The following is a 16,248-nucleotide window of genomic DNA, read 5'->3' on the forward strand; positions in this document are numbered from 1 at the left end:
TGATAAACCTTAATTTTCATCTATGACGACATTTATCCACTATAATGATGGTGTGTAAAATCCTTCTCGCTTTTTATAAATAAATTTGAACTTTATTTTCACCCTATAATCATTTTACACATGTTTCACGTGTGTATAGTGTACGTTGTTATGACTATGCACGTCAAGCAGGTATATATGTAGATACATTTATTTTATATTTTTTTATTGTGCCGCTCAGGTGAACAAATACATTTAGCTTATACCCACATATATGCGAGAAAAGAGGCTCTACTACTCGTGTGATTGGCTCGGATTTGTATTTTGTTTGAGTTTCATCGAAATATGACAACATGATAACATGATAGAGACTCCCAGAGCATTGGAAAAGATTTGTCAAACGACCCGAAATGCTGTTAAATGGTGTACGCTAATCACCACAAACAGAAACGTCTTTCTTTTTTATCTGGGGCGTAGCAAAGTCACAAAAACTTTACTGTCGACTACCTCCTAGTCCTTTGTGTCAATTTCATTGGCTATACAATTACTGGAATGATCTTGAATGTTTTGATTCATTAACAGAAAAACTGGAAACCAACTCAGCACAGCTTTTCCCAAACAAATCATAAAGCATTTTTGGCTATTTCTATCTGCAACTTTTTTTCTCTCCAAAAAACCTCCCATTGTCTTATTAGACAATACTAGCCATTTGTTCTTCATTTTCGCTGCATTTAGCCTTTCCTTTCAACATTCTCTTCAAATTGAACACAAACCGATGAAAGGGAATAGTACTTTACATCGGATGCTGCGAAAGCCATTCATTACGTGAGGTCTCAACTTTATGATAAAAGCAAACTCTTAAGTGTATTATTAGAGCAACAAGCTTCGGTAACTGTCTTTTCGGCAAGTGTAGGTAAAAGCAAATTGCTCAAACACACTCTTCTGAGTTTGTTTCAATCACAAAATTGTTACCTCACGTGATGAATTGCTTTCGCAGCATCCAATGTGTTCTGGTTTACTACTTCTCTCTAATGCAAAAGTTGATTTTCACATAGGAAAATGAAAAAAAAAAAATTAACCGAAGATGGTCGACATGTAACGGATCATTTTCGCATCGGGCACATTGCTATGTAATGGTTAACTTTCGCTTTGGGCAGTAAGTAAATACGTTTGATTGTTCGCAAATACAACAAATCGACAATTCATCGTCGAATCAACACATTAAATTCATTTCGGCCCACCATTCCCAGCCCATTGTCCACATTACCATAGAGTTTGTTTTGTTTTATCGCATAACATTTTCATATCTACATACACTTTACAATCACAACATACACCTATAAGTGTATAGTCACAGGTTGGTCTTACTAGAAGTGTGTTGTTCTTATATGAAATTTATTTAACAAAAAAAAAAAGAAGAAATTTCGTTCGTGGTCAGTATGAAAACAGTGTCGGTACCGATTACACTATGTTATTGTATTTTCCGCGCGATTATTGGTAACACAAAGCCACGGGTTGTCCGAATAAATTTTTTTTTCCGCAATAGTTTTAAGAAAAATCTGGTGTCATCTGGTTCGTGTCACCCGCACGAATATAATAACATTTAAATGAGATTTGGTGATTTTAAACGAAACCCAATCTACAACTCGATCAATGAATCACAGTCGCGATACGGAATTGAGCAATTTTTCGACATCTTCGCGAAAATTCCGTACTTATCAGTTGACCAAAATAGACGTTGTTGTGTGAGAGTGTTTTTGTCGTATCTCTCGCTCATTTCGGTCGCAGTCAATTAACGCTGATAATTTATTTACCGAAATCAAAAATTATTTTGTTTTAAAATGAAGTCAGAGTAATAGTGCACCAAATGGCCAGCACCTATAATAAACAAATACCTGTATTCGGTATATATACACAGCAAATGGGATCTGTATATATTTCTCTAAATTGAATTATTAATCGTCAATATATGTATACAAATGTGTGGTATGAACGTGAGCAATGTTTATTTATTGTTTCGTTTTATAATCGTTTAGCATTGGACTTCTTAATTTTTTCCAACTTTTTTTTTCTCTTTTCAAATTAAATCTTGACTTGGAAATACAAATATTTAACTTAGCATAGGAGTGATGTAATGTTTTTCTTGTGAATTTGTGAAAAATCAATGGACTTAAAAAGAAATCATTTAATTTCAACACAGATTTTTTGAGTCGCTATTCTACGACGCATTTCACTTGTTATTAAGTCCAAAGTGGTCTGTACACATAAACTACGTTCCCCTCAATTTGAATCAAACAAACCAACCCCAGTAATATATACATTTGTACTTTGTGTATTAATATACTAACATTGGTGCACCGCCGCGCATTATACAATAGCAGCTATTATCGACCATGAATTTGAATAAGTTTTATTTGATATTCATTCAAATTCACGTGCCATAAGCTACTTTCAATTTAATACGAACGATTCAACGATGCCTTTAACATATAAAATCCATCCGCTGTTTCATCTGCCCTCGGTTTCAATTCATTCTCAAGCAAAATAAAGAAAAAATTGTGGGGGAGTATCACCGTTCCTAATCGTAAAAAATGACTTCAGTTCGAAAGTGTGCCGATTGCAGTGATATTAAGTTAAATGCTCATTCAATTCGGTTAAATAGTCTTTAAAATGCCAAGAATGTCATAGAGACGTAAGTGGTTTATGTGTCCACTTGTCCTGAACCACCCCAAATATGCTGATGATATCATCAGACGTTTTTTGATAATTTAAAGTAAACGAAACATCATCAGTCGTTTCGAAACGATGCTTAATGAATGAAATTTCATTTTTCTTATAATTTACTAATTTGGCACGTCTTTTTTCTGCATTTAACAGTTCACACGAAACAGGTGTTGTTTTGTGAAATGGATGAATGCAATGCAAGTCTCTGTCAATATTCCCATAGAGTGCATCTTGTTATACATTGGCGGTATTTAGTGAGTGTGTCCTCATTACGTAGACGAGACCGAGCGTAGTCACACACTAATTTATAATTTCAATGGCTATGCTACTTGAGAAGGATAAAGACGATGATTGATTCCAAATTGGTAATTAGACTGATGAAAAGCCAGTGTCGAAAGCTACGCAATCTAAAGCATATTTGTCAATTATCTCACTATTTTATCGCATTCTCTATCTTGACTTTAGTGTTTACCGAAACCCGAAACTTGTGCTTCATATTTTCTATAAATAGAATACGTAAACCATGTTGTTTGACCGTCTATAAATTGAATGTTTGCAAAATTACAATTCATCATCGACTCACTTTAATCGAACATTAAACATGAAGTATACTTCAGATTCCAATGAACAACAGTGGTATATTGCAATGCAATAATGTAAATTGCGAAGGGATCGTGTATTAACTGATTTAAGTGCACAGTGATATTAGAGATTAGATAGGAAACACATTTCTAATGAGGGCGTGAGTAAAATACTTGAAATTGTGTTTGGAGAAGATTTCGTTTTTATCTTATCGGAAAATTTGCAGTCACATTTTTCTAACGAAAATTCCATATAACCGATTGAATGGTTAGAATGTGCAATAATTTCTGACACCGAAATAAGTTTCAATTTTCTTGATTTTCATTGGCTGAAATTGGATACACCAAAAATCCAATTGTACACAGCTCTATGCTTTGATTTGTCCCCGAGAAATTTAACTGTAGATATAATGTAACAAACGTCATATTCATTTCCATGCATCCATCATATTACTATCTACATCATCATCATCATGTCATGTTACTCATACAAAACATTCTTATATTCAGGTGATTCGTATGATCGTAAAATATATTTTTAAAGTAAAAAAACAGTTGAAATGCAATGAGCCGTGAAACCATTCAGTAATAGCATTGGGTGAAATAAAAAGTGTTGTTCGATTTATTGACAATAAATTATACAGTGGCCAGTTGCTTGACACGGCAAAAATGGTAACCACAGACGATAGTGAAATTATAAACAATTGTGTCAACAATAATTTGTATTATTCGGATGAGTATCGGATAGATCAGTACAAGGCAAGTGAACAATCATTGCAAATAACAATTTCCACGCAACATCCAAAACTGATTTGTATTTTCCTTCGTTTTTCATAAATTTAATTATCTTGAAATTATTATAATTGAATTATGACATCACGCACATTTTATGTACAGGTATTTGTGACATGGACATGTTCATAAAAAAAAATCGCAGTTGATGGGTTTTGTGGAATGACATGAAACAAAGTCTGTTTGAGAATACAATCACGTTATTTGTAAACTTATCGTGAATGTCGTGTTTCAATACGAGAGCGAATGTACGTTTGCGGAGGCACATGCTATGAATCGAGGTAGTGTTTTCATGTTTCTGATTGGAAGGACTTTTATCAGCTCCAATAAATTTCGATGTACAATTTCAGTACCTAATTATCCCACTAAGGTTTTGTGGCGACATTCAATTTTATCGTCATGATATTATTACCCTCCACTTATACCTGCTGACTTAATAATGCACTGAACAAAGTGAAATTTTAGTTTAAGTAGGCGAATGACTCTCCTCCACGTCCTTCACAATAATTCAGCGTATCTCTATCTGAGTAAAATTCTCCATAAATCTCGTCTACCAGATTTTTTTGTGTGTGAACACATAACTAGGACACCGAAGTAACACGAAAAATGGAGGCGGATCTCATGGATGTTTTCTCAACAAACTACCAGAATAGGATTAAGAGAGCCCATAAACTTGCACAACTTGACGACAAGTATATCAGAAGTTGAACTATCAGATCTATTACTTCATTTGTTTATGTATTTTCGAGAGACTGATTTCAAATCTTTTACTTAATTTTTGTAAACAATACTTCTATGCAAGGCCGCATAAGTAAGAATCAGTCGTTTATTCCTGATGTCGAAATCGATAACAGATGATATCCTTCACCGCAACCCGTAACATATTAGGTTTCTGTGGAAAAACTTCTGTGTAATGGCCCAGTAGTCAAAATATAAAAAAACGAATAAGCGTAATGGTTGACCCAGTAACTTTACGCTTGTTGATATGTGCCATTGATGTTTTGTCGATTTTGCTTAAAATGCACTATCGACAATGAATCATTGGCACATATCAACAAGTGAGTGTGTATGGTTACTGGGTCAATCATTACTCCCAGATTTTATTGGAATGAACAAAATGTTCCGGCCAAACGTGATGCTTTACTTTAGATTCGTATAATGAATCTAATACAAAAGAGACAGAGTACAAATTGCATGACGTTCACAATGATGAAAACGTACAATCAGTGTTGTCCCATTAATAATCGGTGCAGAGTTGTCATCGCATAAGTAACAGATTTTCCCATCGTCTGACGACTGGGCTATCACATGTCGAGAGCACCGAATAAATTTCTCAACAGTTAATCGAACTATTTCGGAAACAGAACAATTGAAACATAACGGTATAAAAACAAATGTCCGGAAGTGGGTTAGAACACTAGAGTAGTCAACTATAACACCAGAGCGGCTTGACTGCCCGAAATAGTTGCCGGATTTTTTCTGATTCATTCAAAACATAATTAAGTCAGGACATTGCTTGTAAGGAATATATCAACAAGAACTTTGTATTAAAGCATGACATACGACACGAGACGACATGACGTAAGGTTTGAAGATTTTGACATTTACATCACTTTCTTAAACATGCCCAAATATGACACAGGAACTTAGTAAATGGTATGCAAATAATAACATACGGTTTGTGCAAAGGTCGCGAGTATACATATAATGAAAAGTTGTATTGATAAATAGACCATTATATGCAATCACACGACATTGATATCATGTCCGGAGCGATAGCGGAGGACTTGACGCAGTCTAACTTCCAAAAAAAGAACGAAGAAATTTTTTTGAGACGCGGCAACTATATATAGGCGAGAATTTAAGTTTCTTTCCTTTGGCCTGTATCACCACAAATCCTATTCTATCTTATTCGCGCTTCAAATACGAGCAAAACGAGCTATGTAACTTTAAAATTGCCGGAGATACATCGTTTTGAAGTTGGTCATTTTGATAGAAAATGCACCAAATTAACGTTTTCCAAACAATCAAAATCTTTCAACTTACTCTGTATGTTTCTATCTATCTGTCTATCTATCGACGGTCGATCTCGGAAACTAGTCAGCCAATCTCCATGAAATTTTGCAGGAACCTCGGGGTGGGCATAAAAATGAGAATGTGATACGCCACTACCCCAGGAAAAACCAGAATTTTGTTTTATTGGCCTCGAAGTGGTTTCTGAGTGTGGTTTTCGAGGGTCGGGAACGCGTTTTCGGCTGTAGCTTAGCTGTATTGAAACCTACAGAGGCGTGCGACCCATCAAATGAAAGGTATTCGTAACACGATTCGAACAAAAAAATAATTTAAAAAATCGGGGCAGATTCGTTTGAGCTAGAGTGATTAGAGTGACCAAATTTTGAGCTACTCGAGCGTAGGATGAAAGGACTAATATTTTTTTGGGTTATGAGAGATAGAGAATTACTTTCTTCGGCAAAGGCTCAGAGTTTTACGAGTAGAACAGAGGGGCATATGTGAAAAATGTCGAAAGTTGGAAATGGGTGGGTCAATTGGGGTTTTAGAGATATTTCTTGAATGGTGGCAGATAGAGAATTACTTTCTTCGTCAAATTTTCGATTTTCGTCAAATTTTCGATTTTCGTCAAATTTTCGAATTTCGTCAAATTTTCGAATTTCGTCAAATTTTCGAATTTCGGCAAATTTTCGACTTTCATCAAATTTTCGAATTTCGTCAAATTTCGTCCAATTTTCGAATTTCGTCAAATTTTCGAATTTCGTCAAATTTTCGATTTTCGTCAAATTTTCGAATTTCGTCAAATTTTTTATTTTCGTCAAATTTTCGATTTTCGTCAAATTTTCGAATTTCTGTTATAAACTGTTATAAAAAGCAGTGTTCTAAAACTTCTAAAACGACTGATATCCCAACAAAAATCTCTTCGAGAAAAGTGTGACGCAGTCTTTGAAGTACAATTTCTAAAATGAATGATATCGCTAGAGTTGACGCTTTCAGCTTCGTTACGCAAAAATTAAATTTTACACCCAATTTTAGTTCAAACAAGCTGGCTTAGTTTTTCTCATCATCTGCCAAATAATTTTTACCAAAAAAATTTGACTGGAAACAACCAAAATTTTACCAAAAAAATCTGCGTCGCATGTGGCAGATAAATTTTCTTGCTGATCTTGCTGGTTCCTGAACATTTGCCACTTTGCAACGCAGATTTTTTGGTAAAATTTTGATGATGAGAAAAACTAAGCCAGCTTGTTTGAACTAAAATTGGGTGTAAAATTTAATTTTTGCGTAACGAAGCTGAAAGCGTCAACTCTAGCGATATCATTCATTTTAGAAATTGTACTTCAAAGACTGCGTCACACTTTTCTCGAAGAGATTTTTGTTGGGTATGTGGAATACAACCACAAGACATTGATAGTTAAAATACTGAACTATTGGACTATCAAGTTGTTAAACTGTACATTGTGAATCTTTGAATGCAGTCCAATCAGAAGTCTGCTCTTCCCCTAGTACAAAATTACCGGACAAAGCGTAATTGTGGTCGTTACAATTTTCAATTTTTCCTTTCGTAAATTTCAGGAACAACTGAGACGTCGTCAAGAAGCCCAAGAACGAATACTGCAACAGAATGAATTTCGACGTGCTAGCATACGTGGCTCACGTAAATTGCAAGCACTCCAGGACAGTCCTCTGCAAGATCGACCTGTCGGCATCGAAAACGATGCATATGCCGAAGACGAGGAAATCGAAGTCATTGCAGGTAAATCCAATAATTTAAAATTAATTTTTTACACGCAACCGTCGTCGTTGTGATTAAATTAAAATTGGTGTACGTGAGTGATGTACTGTTGCGTAGCGATTTCCATATTACCGGAAGGAAATCCGTTATTGTTTTACGTGCTATTGACCATTCTATTGGCTAGATAATGCAAGCATTATTTAGATGCTTTGTCGTCCATTCACTCTTTTCGGAAAAGAGTTAATTTGTTTTGAATTCCATGTCAACACAATGTATGCCAACAACAATGCATTATAGCACGAGAGCATTTTGTAGTTTATTGTGCATTTAAAGGTGAAAGCATAAACAACCAGCAATCACACAACGATTTTAATGATGGAACGTAAATGACAACCAAAAACATAATTATTTCGTTTAAACAGGATACGGTGAACTTGTAGCTGGTCTACAAAAGCTCCAAAATGAACTAAACAAACAGGGACTGGCTGGTCTGGCCAGTCGTGTGACTGCCGCTCAGCAGTTACTATCCGGACCAAATATTGCAAGAGCTCTAGCCATACGAACAGCTGTATTGTTAAGACGTCGACCTAGAATACAACCATTATGTGCCACTGCTCAAACGATAGCCAAAGATGTAAGAATTAGTGATATGAAGTAGGCCAAAATCGGAAACTAAAATCGTTCATTTCCTCTTTCCATCAGTGCGTTGAACTGCTAACCCAATCCAATCAGCCTGCAGCTGTTGAACTTTATGACCTTCTGTCCACGTACGAAATGGAAGGCTTATTACTGGCACATGATCGTATTGCCAGCACAACAGACAGAACGCCAGCATCATTCGTTCACTCTTCTTCCGATGCATTCACAAACAAAATACATAATCAAAGTGCGAACATCATCAACAACAATGTACTCAAGGTAAGGCGGTCGGTTCGGTTAAGTGAGTTTACGCAAAGCTCACCCAATTTTTCTGCTTCAATTTACAGCAACGCGAACCGATTAGTACTCCAATGCTTCGGGATCAAGACCCCATTAGGATAATTCAAATCGAAAAATCGTCCGATTCGCTTGGAGCAACCATAGTCAATGAGGGTGATGCCGTTGTAATAGGTCGCATTGTATGTGGTGGTGCTGCCGAAAAGTCTGGTCTTCTACACAAAAACGACGAGATTCTCGAAATCAATGGCATCGAAATGAGCGGCAAATCGATTAACGAAGTGTGCCAGCTGCTCAGTTCAATGGTCGGAACTTTAACGTTTTTAATTGTGCCAGGCGGTACGGCACCGACCAGCCGAGAGCCACAAATATTGCATGTACGTGCGCATTTCGACTATAAACCGGAGGACGATATGTACATTCCATGTCGGGAATTGGGAATTAGCTTTACCAAAGGTGATGTGCTGCATGTGATATCGCGAGAAGATGCAAATTGGTGGCAGGCCTATCGTGAAGGCGAAGAGGGTGCAACATTAGCTGGACTAATACCGAGTCAGTCGTTCCAACACCAGCGCGAATCGATGAAAATAGCAATAGCTGGTGAAGCCGGCCTGGTTGGTGGCCGAGGGAAAGGTACCAGCAAAGGATCGACGCTGTTGTGTGTGAAAAAGTCGGGCAAACGGAAAAAGAAAGTGCATGCCACTAGCGAGGCCGGTTATCCATTGTACTCGTCAACCACGCCAGATGATCCTGAACCAGAAGAAATACTCACTTATGAAGAGGTTGCATTGTAAGTTCATCGTGACACGACTTTCCGGTGTGAATCTGACCCAATTTTTTGTTCCTAACTTAGATACTATCCAAGGGCTTCGTATAAACGACCAATCGTTTTGATTGGTCCGCCGAATATTGGACGACATGAACTCCGTCAAAGACTGATGGCCGATTCTAGATTCGCTGCTGCTGTGCCACGTAAGATATTGATGGTGTTCTCGGCGAATGAAAATTTCATTTTCAAATTTTTTCACTTCAGACACGTCACGTACTCGTCGTGATGGTGAAGTCCCCGGCCAGGACTATCATTTTATTTCTCGAGTGCAATTCGAAGCTGATATTCTGGCGAGAAAATTTGTCGAACACGGCGAATACGAACGAGCATACTACGGTAAGTAGAACGGAACGAATGTGATACACTGATCATATTGACCGTCTAACCGTTATTCTAGGTACATCACTGGAAGCCATCCGAACCGTCGTATCGAGTGGAAAGATATGCGTCCTGAATCTGCATCCACAAAGCTTGAAATTGCTGCGAGCATCCGACTTAAAGCCATACGTCATACTGGTATCACCGCCGTCACTCGATGTGCTGAGGCAGAAAAAAGTACGCAGCGGAGAAGCGTTTAAGGTTTGCTTGATTCGTCCGTATTCAAATCTGACGAAAATCCTTCATTCCTACATAACGTTACAGGACGAAGATCTGAAGGACATTATAGCAACTGCCCGAGACATGGAAGCTAGATGGGGACATCTATTCGATGTCATTATCATAAACAACGACACAGAACGAGCTTATCACAAACTGTTAACCGAAATCAATTCGCTAGAACGTGAACCGCAATGGGTTCCAGCCAAATGGTTGCACAATTAGCGTCGAATGTAATTTAGGCAGAGATGAATCACGTCCGGTTGAACCACATAGGTATATAGCACATGTTAACGATGAACAAAAGTCACGAATTTCTTTCCGTTCAGTTCCGGTCACGAAGTTTCGGTTAATTTTTCACCATTTTCCGTATTCGGTTTCGTTTGCTTCGATTTGTGGATGTCGTTGAACGACAAAGGTAGTGCTAAGGCGTTACACTTAGTCTAATCACCAAACCGTAACCGAGTTAGATAGACAGTTCTTCAAGTGAAAAGTTTATTTGAATTTAACTGGTAAACCTTACTGTGACTCCGAAAACTCCGATTCACTGCAGTCCGAAAACTGTTCAATGTTTTCGGAGAACAAATCTGAACAAAGATTTTGTTGCGTCAATTTTTGGTTCAATTTTACCCGAAAACATTTATCCGTCCCTTTGTTGTTGCATCCAGCATTGAAACTCGTTTGTGAAATAATTTCTTCCACAACCAACAAACTGCAGCGAAAAAATGAGATGTTTGTCTGTATGGACTACCGTCCATGGAAAACCTACACTACAACACGTAGACTGGTCCCGATTAAATTTTATAACACGAAATCTGAGTTGATTGAATCGAGTTATTGAATTTAAGTCACCGATACGGTCGGTAAGTGTTTCAGTTGAATTCCGAATACTTTTCGCTTGAAGACTGGTCACAAAACGTAGGGGGGAACAAGATGGAAATTTCATTCATTAACGGGTAGAGAAGCAAATTATTTTGCCAATTAAAATGTTAATTTTGTGCACGTTAGTTATATGTAAAAAATGTAACCAAAAAAGAAAACAAAAAAAAAACGAAAAACTTCGACAGACTCGAGAGTTTTTCAAATCTATTGAGATATATCATCAACAGAAAAAATGTGTTCGAACTAACATTAAACAATGAAAATTAAGAAAAACTAATTTTAGATGAAACGAAGACATTAAAATTGGGGGTGAGATTACAAATAATATCGGCTAGCCAATCATGCATGACTGACCATTCCATTCAGAAAAAAGGACGTTTTGCGCATTGTAAAGGCTCATAACATCCACCACGGCAGATTGCGCTAGCCTAGGACATTTTCAACGATGCGAATTTAAATTTAAAACTGAAAACTCAAAATCCAAATTTTCGGCGTTCCTGTAACACATTGAGATTCACGCTACCAACCATGCAGAATTCATTTCAAGTCCGTTATCGCGTCAACAAAATTGGTTAAAACAAACAGAAAAACTATTTAGTGAATCCTACTGACTTCTGATATATCAGAGTAGCATGCTGTACTCGGATGAAAAGAGTTGCGGTCCTTCGCATTTTTTCCAGTATGAATTTCTGAAACAGAAAAATCATCCACATCTTACTCGCAGGCCGTAGTAAATCAAAACCAGGGTAAGATCGACTTTAAATCCGACACTAAAACATTTGTACAACTTTAACGAATATGAGGATCCTAACAGTTCATAATATCGATGCCATGTTCGCCATGTTCATGTTTAACGTTTCAAGAAAATTTATTTCGTTCGATATTTGTGCTGGAACAGTGTTACCGGTTAAAGTCATGCACATTTTCGACGCTAACACTTTTTAACGATTTGCAAGAATTCGTAGGAAATAGCGACACCAAAGTACGTTTTCAGGAATTTTCAAGAAGCAGTTTAAGGAATTGTAAAAACTAATTCTTCAAAATTGTTAAATTAAAGAAACTTTGGGAAGTTAAAGATTCGCAAAATTTTTGAGGATTTACTTCTTGAAAATTCTTCAAATTCTCATAATTCTTAAATTTAAGAATTTTATGAATTTTCAAGAACTTTGAAGAATTTTTAGGAATATAATACCTAAAATAGGCTATGGTTTAAACTTTAAAGACAGTAGCCACAATTTTCCTCTCATCTAAATAGTATCGGCCATCAATTCAATAAAAATTTGTGTTCTTTTGATGAATGAAAATGCTGCTACCTCAACATTACCGCCTCTGTCCACAATAGATTTAATTAACGTAAAAGCAAAATAAAATGATCGAGTCTGGTCTCTGACAATTGAAACTCAATTGTCACCAACCAGACTCGATCATTTTATTTCGCTTTCATTTTAAGTTCTTTGCATTCAAAACAAAACCAAAAGTCAGCAAAAATCCCTCTATTTCTCATTAAAAGCATCCTTTTTCAAGTGCAGTCAAGAGTGTATTGAAATGCATCTCCGTTAAACATTTTCTTTTCTGTCTCCCCAGTATTTATTGCAATGCAAAGAATTTAATCAGGAAAAGGACATTTTGTTTTTATAGTTCACCTGCATCACCATGCGCGGATATATTTTTTTCGAACTCTCCTTAATTTTCTTTAGAAAAAGAAAGGTTTTTGGGCGAGAGAAGAAAACATTTTTTTTTGTCGAGATGAAGAAGTTCTTTAAGAAACAAATTACTCGGAACGTAATATAAGTATTAACGTGAGAAATATTTTTAATGTTACTAAAACAAAATCAAAATAAAATATTCAAATGAAAACAAACAAAAAAATTATTGCAAAAGGAAACACTGCAACGTGAAAAAGGTTTTTTTAAAAAAAGAGTAAATTGCCCGTGCCACACAACATATGAGTGAAGTAGTGCCTATATTTAGGAGTTTGATTCTTTAAAATTCCATTAAAATCTTCAAAAACTCCTAAAAATTCCAATTTTTTTTTAATTCAGAAATTTAGGAATATTGAGGAATTTTTAAAAAGTTTTATGAAATTTCTAAGATTTAAATTCCTATACATAGTCCCTTGAGTAAAGTACAGACATCATTCCATTTTCCGAATTCCCTCCTGATTTCGTGGGCAACATCACTAAAGAGCGTATCTCTTTTCCTGAAAGGTAGTAGTAGAAAGTACTGAATTTTAAGCCTGACATAAGGTTAATCGGCAATGCAGCTCGGAGGATATTGTCGAAAAACAAAAAGTCTCTAGAAAATTTGCCGAAAAATGATTGACTTTATGCGACGCAACCTTACATGCTTGGTTCAATGCTATGGTATGAAATATATTGACAGTTAACGCCGTACGTTCGCTGAAAAGGCATGAAAATTGGCTAGGTCTGACCAATTTGATATAGTCCACGTGCGGTACACTCATATTAGAGTGCCTCCAAATTTACTTTTCAATTTATTTTATCACGGGGACTGTTTTGAGGATTAAGGATTTTCAGAAATCTTGCTATTCACTTGCGGAATTTGAAAACTAACACATTTTTGGTGTTGTGGTATACTGGCTTTATGTGAATTTTGCATGCATTTTATATGGAGAAACCCGAAAGTCAAGTAAAACACAGAAACAGGAAATATGTCGGTTTTCAATATTCTGCGAGTGTAGCAAGCCTTCTGAAAATTCTTTAAAAAATCCTCAAAAAGAAGCATATTTTAGAAACTTTTCAGAAAATTAAGAATTTTAAGAATTTCCTACTTGTTCATCCACTTATTCACACAAAATTTAAATTGTCAACCGCACTTACGGCATGAATATCGTATGTGTACGTACATGCTAGGTTCTGAGAGTACAGGTTAAGACACTCACGAAGACGTCTGGCAGCAGAATTTGAACGGTTCAGTGGATTACTGTCATATAAAAATTTTTAGTACACGCAATGTTCTCTTCTTAGTCTACGGAAGAACCCATAGAAACATTTGCTCCCACAGATTACTTGCATCAATTCAGAAGCTGTGATTTAGGAAGGTTTAAGAACCTAGTGTATCAGTGTTTTATGGCACGGGCACGAATGATGGAAAAAATGGAAAGGATAAAAATGACGAAGCAGAAGTGGAAGTTATGATAAAATAAATATCCTAATAAATGTACGTGTCTTTAAAATTAAAATAAATAAAAGAAAAAAAAATCTAAAAATAATTTATAGAAAATGAGGTTATTATGAGAAATCAATTCCATGAAAAATAGAAATTAAATACAAAAAAAATGCTCGAATCTTATTATTAAATTAATGGAAAGACGGACGAAGAGGATGAGAAGGACGAAAGAAAAATAACTGAATTTTACTTACATACAAAGAAAATAAAAAAATTACAAAAAAAGTTTACTTAGAATATTGTGGTGTGTACATAGATGAAAAATTTGTGTTTTTTTAGATTCAAAAAAAAAATTAAATTAAAAAAATTGAAATTGAACTATTGAAAACTAATAAAAATTTATTTAAAAATAAATTGGATTAAAAATAATAAAATAAAAAAAGAAAAGAAAAAATCAATCGTATCCGCGAATAGACAAGATTATATATTAAAATGCAAATTATACTTATATATACACGTTTTGTGGTAAAACAAAATTAGATTTAAAGAAAAATTACTTTCGTTTATAAATATAAAACAAAAATTTACGATAAAAAAGTGTTAAAAACTAGAGACAAGACGTAACGTTGAATGTTTTAAATGTAAAGATTTTTTTGTAATTATTATTATTATTATTACTCTGAATAATCGAGTACGTGACCGAGGGAATCTGCAATCAGCGTGTACATTACCTTCTAAACGCTTATTGTCTTTCTAAGCGATAGGAAGATGGATTCAACTTGATGCCAAATCGATCGCTTAATTCGATTACTCTACTAGTCGTCGACGAAGGCTTGTCGTGCAATAGTTATTTACGTCACAACGAGGATTTGTTTGTAGAATTGTTTGAGTAGAAAATGTTGCAATGGAAAAAAAGACATTTTTGTGATGTGTTCTTGACTGTTTTTCTCTACAAATGTAGTTCTTCAGTTGAACTTTGTAAGTATTCTTGGATTTCACATCCTTTGAAAAAATGTAGGACGGTTTGTGTCCAACGTGACTAGATCGAATATGAAAGATTAAACTGATGTCCATAATCCTATTGTGACAGTGAGCTTATTTTGACACTAAGCCTGTTTTGACAGTGAGTCTGTTTTGACAGCGAAGATGTTTTGACACTGAGCCTGTTTTGACACTGAGCCTGTTTTGACACTGAGCCTGTTTCGACACTGAGCCTGTTTTGACACTGAGCCTGTTTTGACAGTGAGCCCGTTTTGACAGTGAGCCCGTTTTGACAGTGGCCCGTTTTTACAGTGAGCTTGCTTTTACATTAAGCTTGTTTTGACAAGAAGCCTGTTTTGACAGTGAACCTGTTTTGACACTGAGTCTGTTTCTGAACCTTTTTTGACCACGATAAGGCAAATGAAAGGCAAATACTTAACCTAAAAAATTCTTTCGTAAACGGTAAAAATGTGTTCTGAGTGACATTCAGCAATTTCATACTGTCCGGATCACCGCAACGGCGATTGTTTAACATTGACCACTGCTTTAGCCAAACTTTGATCTGCTGCATCTAATCGTTAATAAGCTTTCAAAAGGCCTTTATACGCTGATTGCAGAAGACGGGTTTTTCCGCTCCTAACGCACTTGCATTTGAAAGTGTTAATTTGTTACAAGTTTCTCTTGATTTTTAAAATTTAAAATATTTTTACGCTCAACACTATATAAGAACAACATATTTATTAAACACAACAACAAACAAATACAAAAATACTGAACGTTAGCAAGGGATACAAAAAAAAACCGAAGTGAAAACTAATAAACGAAATATTTAATAATAAATAAAAACAAAATCTAAATCTAATTATAATATGAAATTACAGTCAGTCTTCTAAAGTAAATTATATGAAAAAAAGGAAAGAAAAGAGAACACAAAAACACATCTTAAAAAAGGTAAACGAGAAATGTGTAACTTATAAGTGAAACTATAAATTATATAAATAATAATAAATATATTTTGATTAGGTGTATATTTTTTAATGAGTATAAATTATTCGATTTACGTAAAACAAAAG

The 16,248-nt window shown here is 35.4% G+C and overlaps 1 protein-coding gene across 2 annotated transcripts in view; it reads left to right on the plus strand.

Moving 5' to 3' along the window:
• LOC119074557 (MAGUK p55 subfamily member 5) overlaps positions 1-16,016 on the plus strand; it is a 72,683-nt gene extending 56,667 nt beyond the window's left edge. For both annotated transcript variants that reach the window (XM_037180755.1, XM_037180756.1), the window contains 8 exons: positions 7,662-7,842; positions 8,244-8,455; positions 8,524-8,739; positions 8,808-9,547; positions 9,611-9,729; positions 9,791-9,922; positions 9,984-10,165; positions 10,229-16,016. In XM_037180755.1, coding sequence (XP_037036650.1) covers positions 7,662-7,842; positions 8,244-8,455; positions 8,524-8,739; positions 8,808-9,547; positions 9,611-9,729; positions 9,791-9,922; positions 9,984-10,165; positions 10,229-10,408 — 1,962 coding nt within the window. In that variant the 3' untranslated portion in view covers positions 10,409-16,016. The remainder of the gene's footprint in view (positions 1-7,661; positions 7,843-8,243; positions 8,456-8,523; positions 8,740-8,807; positions 9,548-9,610; positions 9,730-9,790; positions 9,923-9,983; positions 10,166-10,228) is intronic.
• Positions 16,017-16,248: the final 232 nt, after the last annotated feature.

This window comes from Bradysia coprophila, unplaced genomic scaffold (assembly GCF_014529535.1).
Source record: "Bradysia coprophila strain Holo2 unplaced genomic scaffold, BU_Bcop_v1 contig_151, whole genome shotgun sequence".
Classification (NCBI taxonomy): Eukaryota; Metazoa; Arthropoda; class Insecta; order Diptera; family Sciaridae; genus Bradysia; species Bradysia coprophila.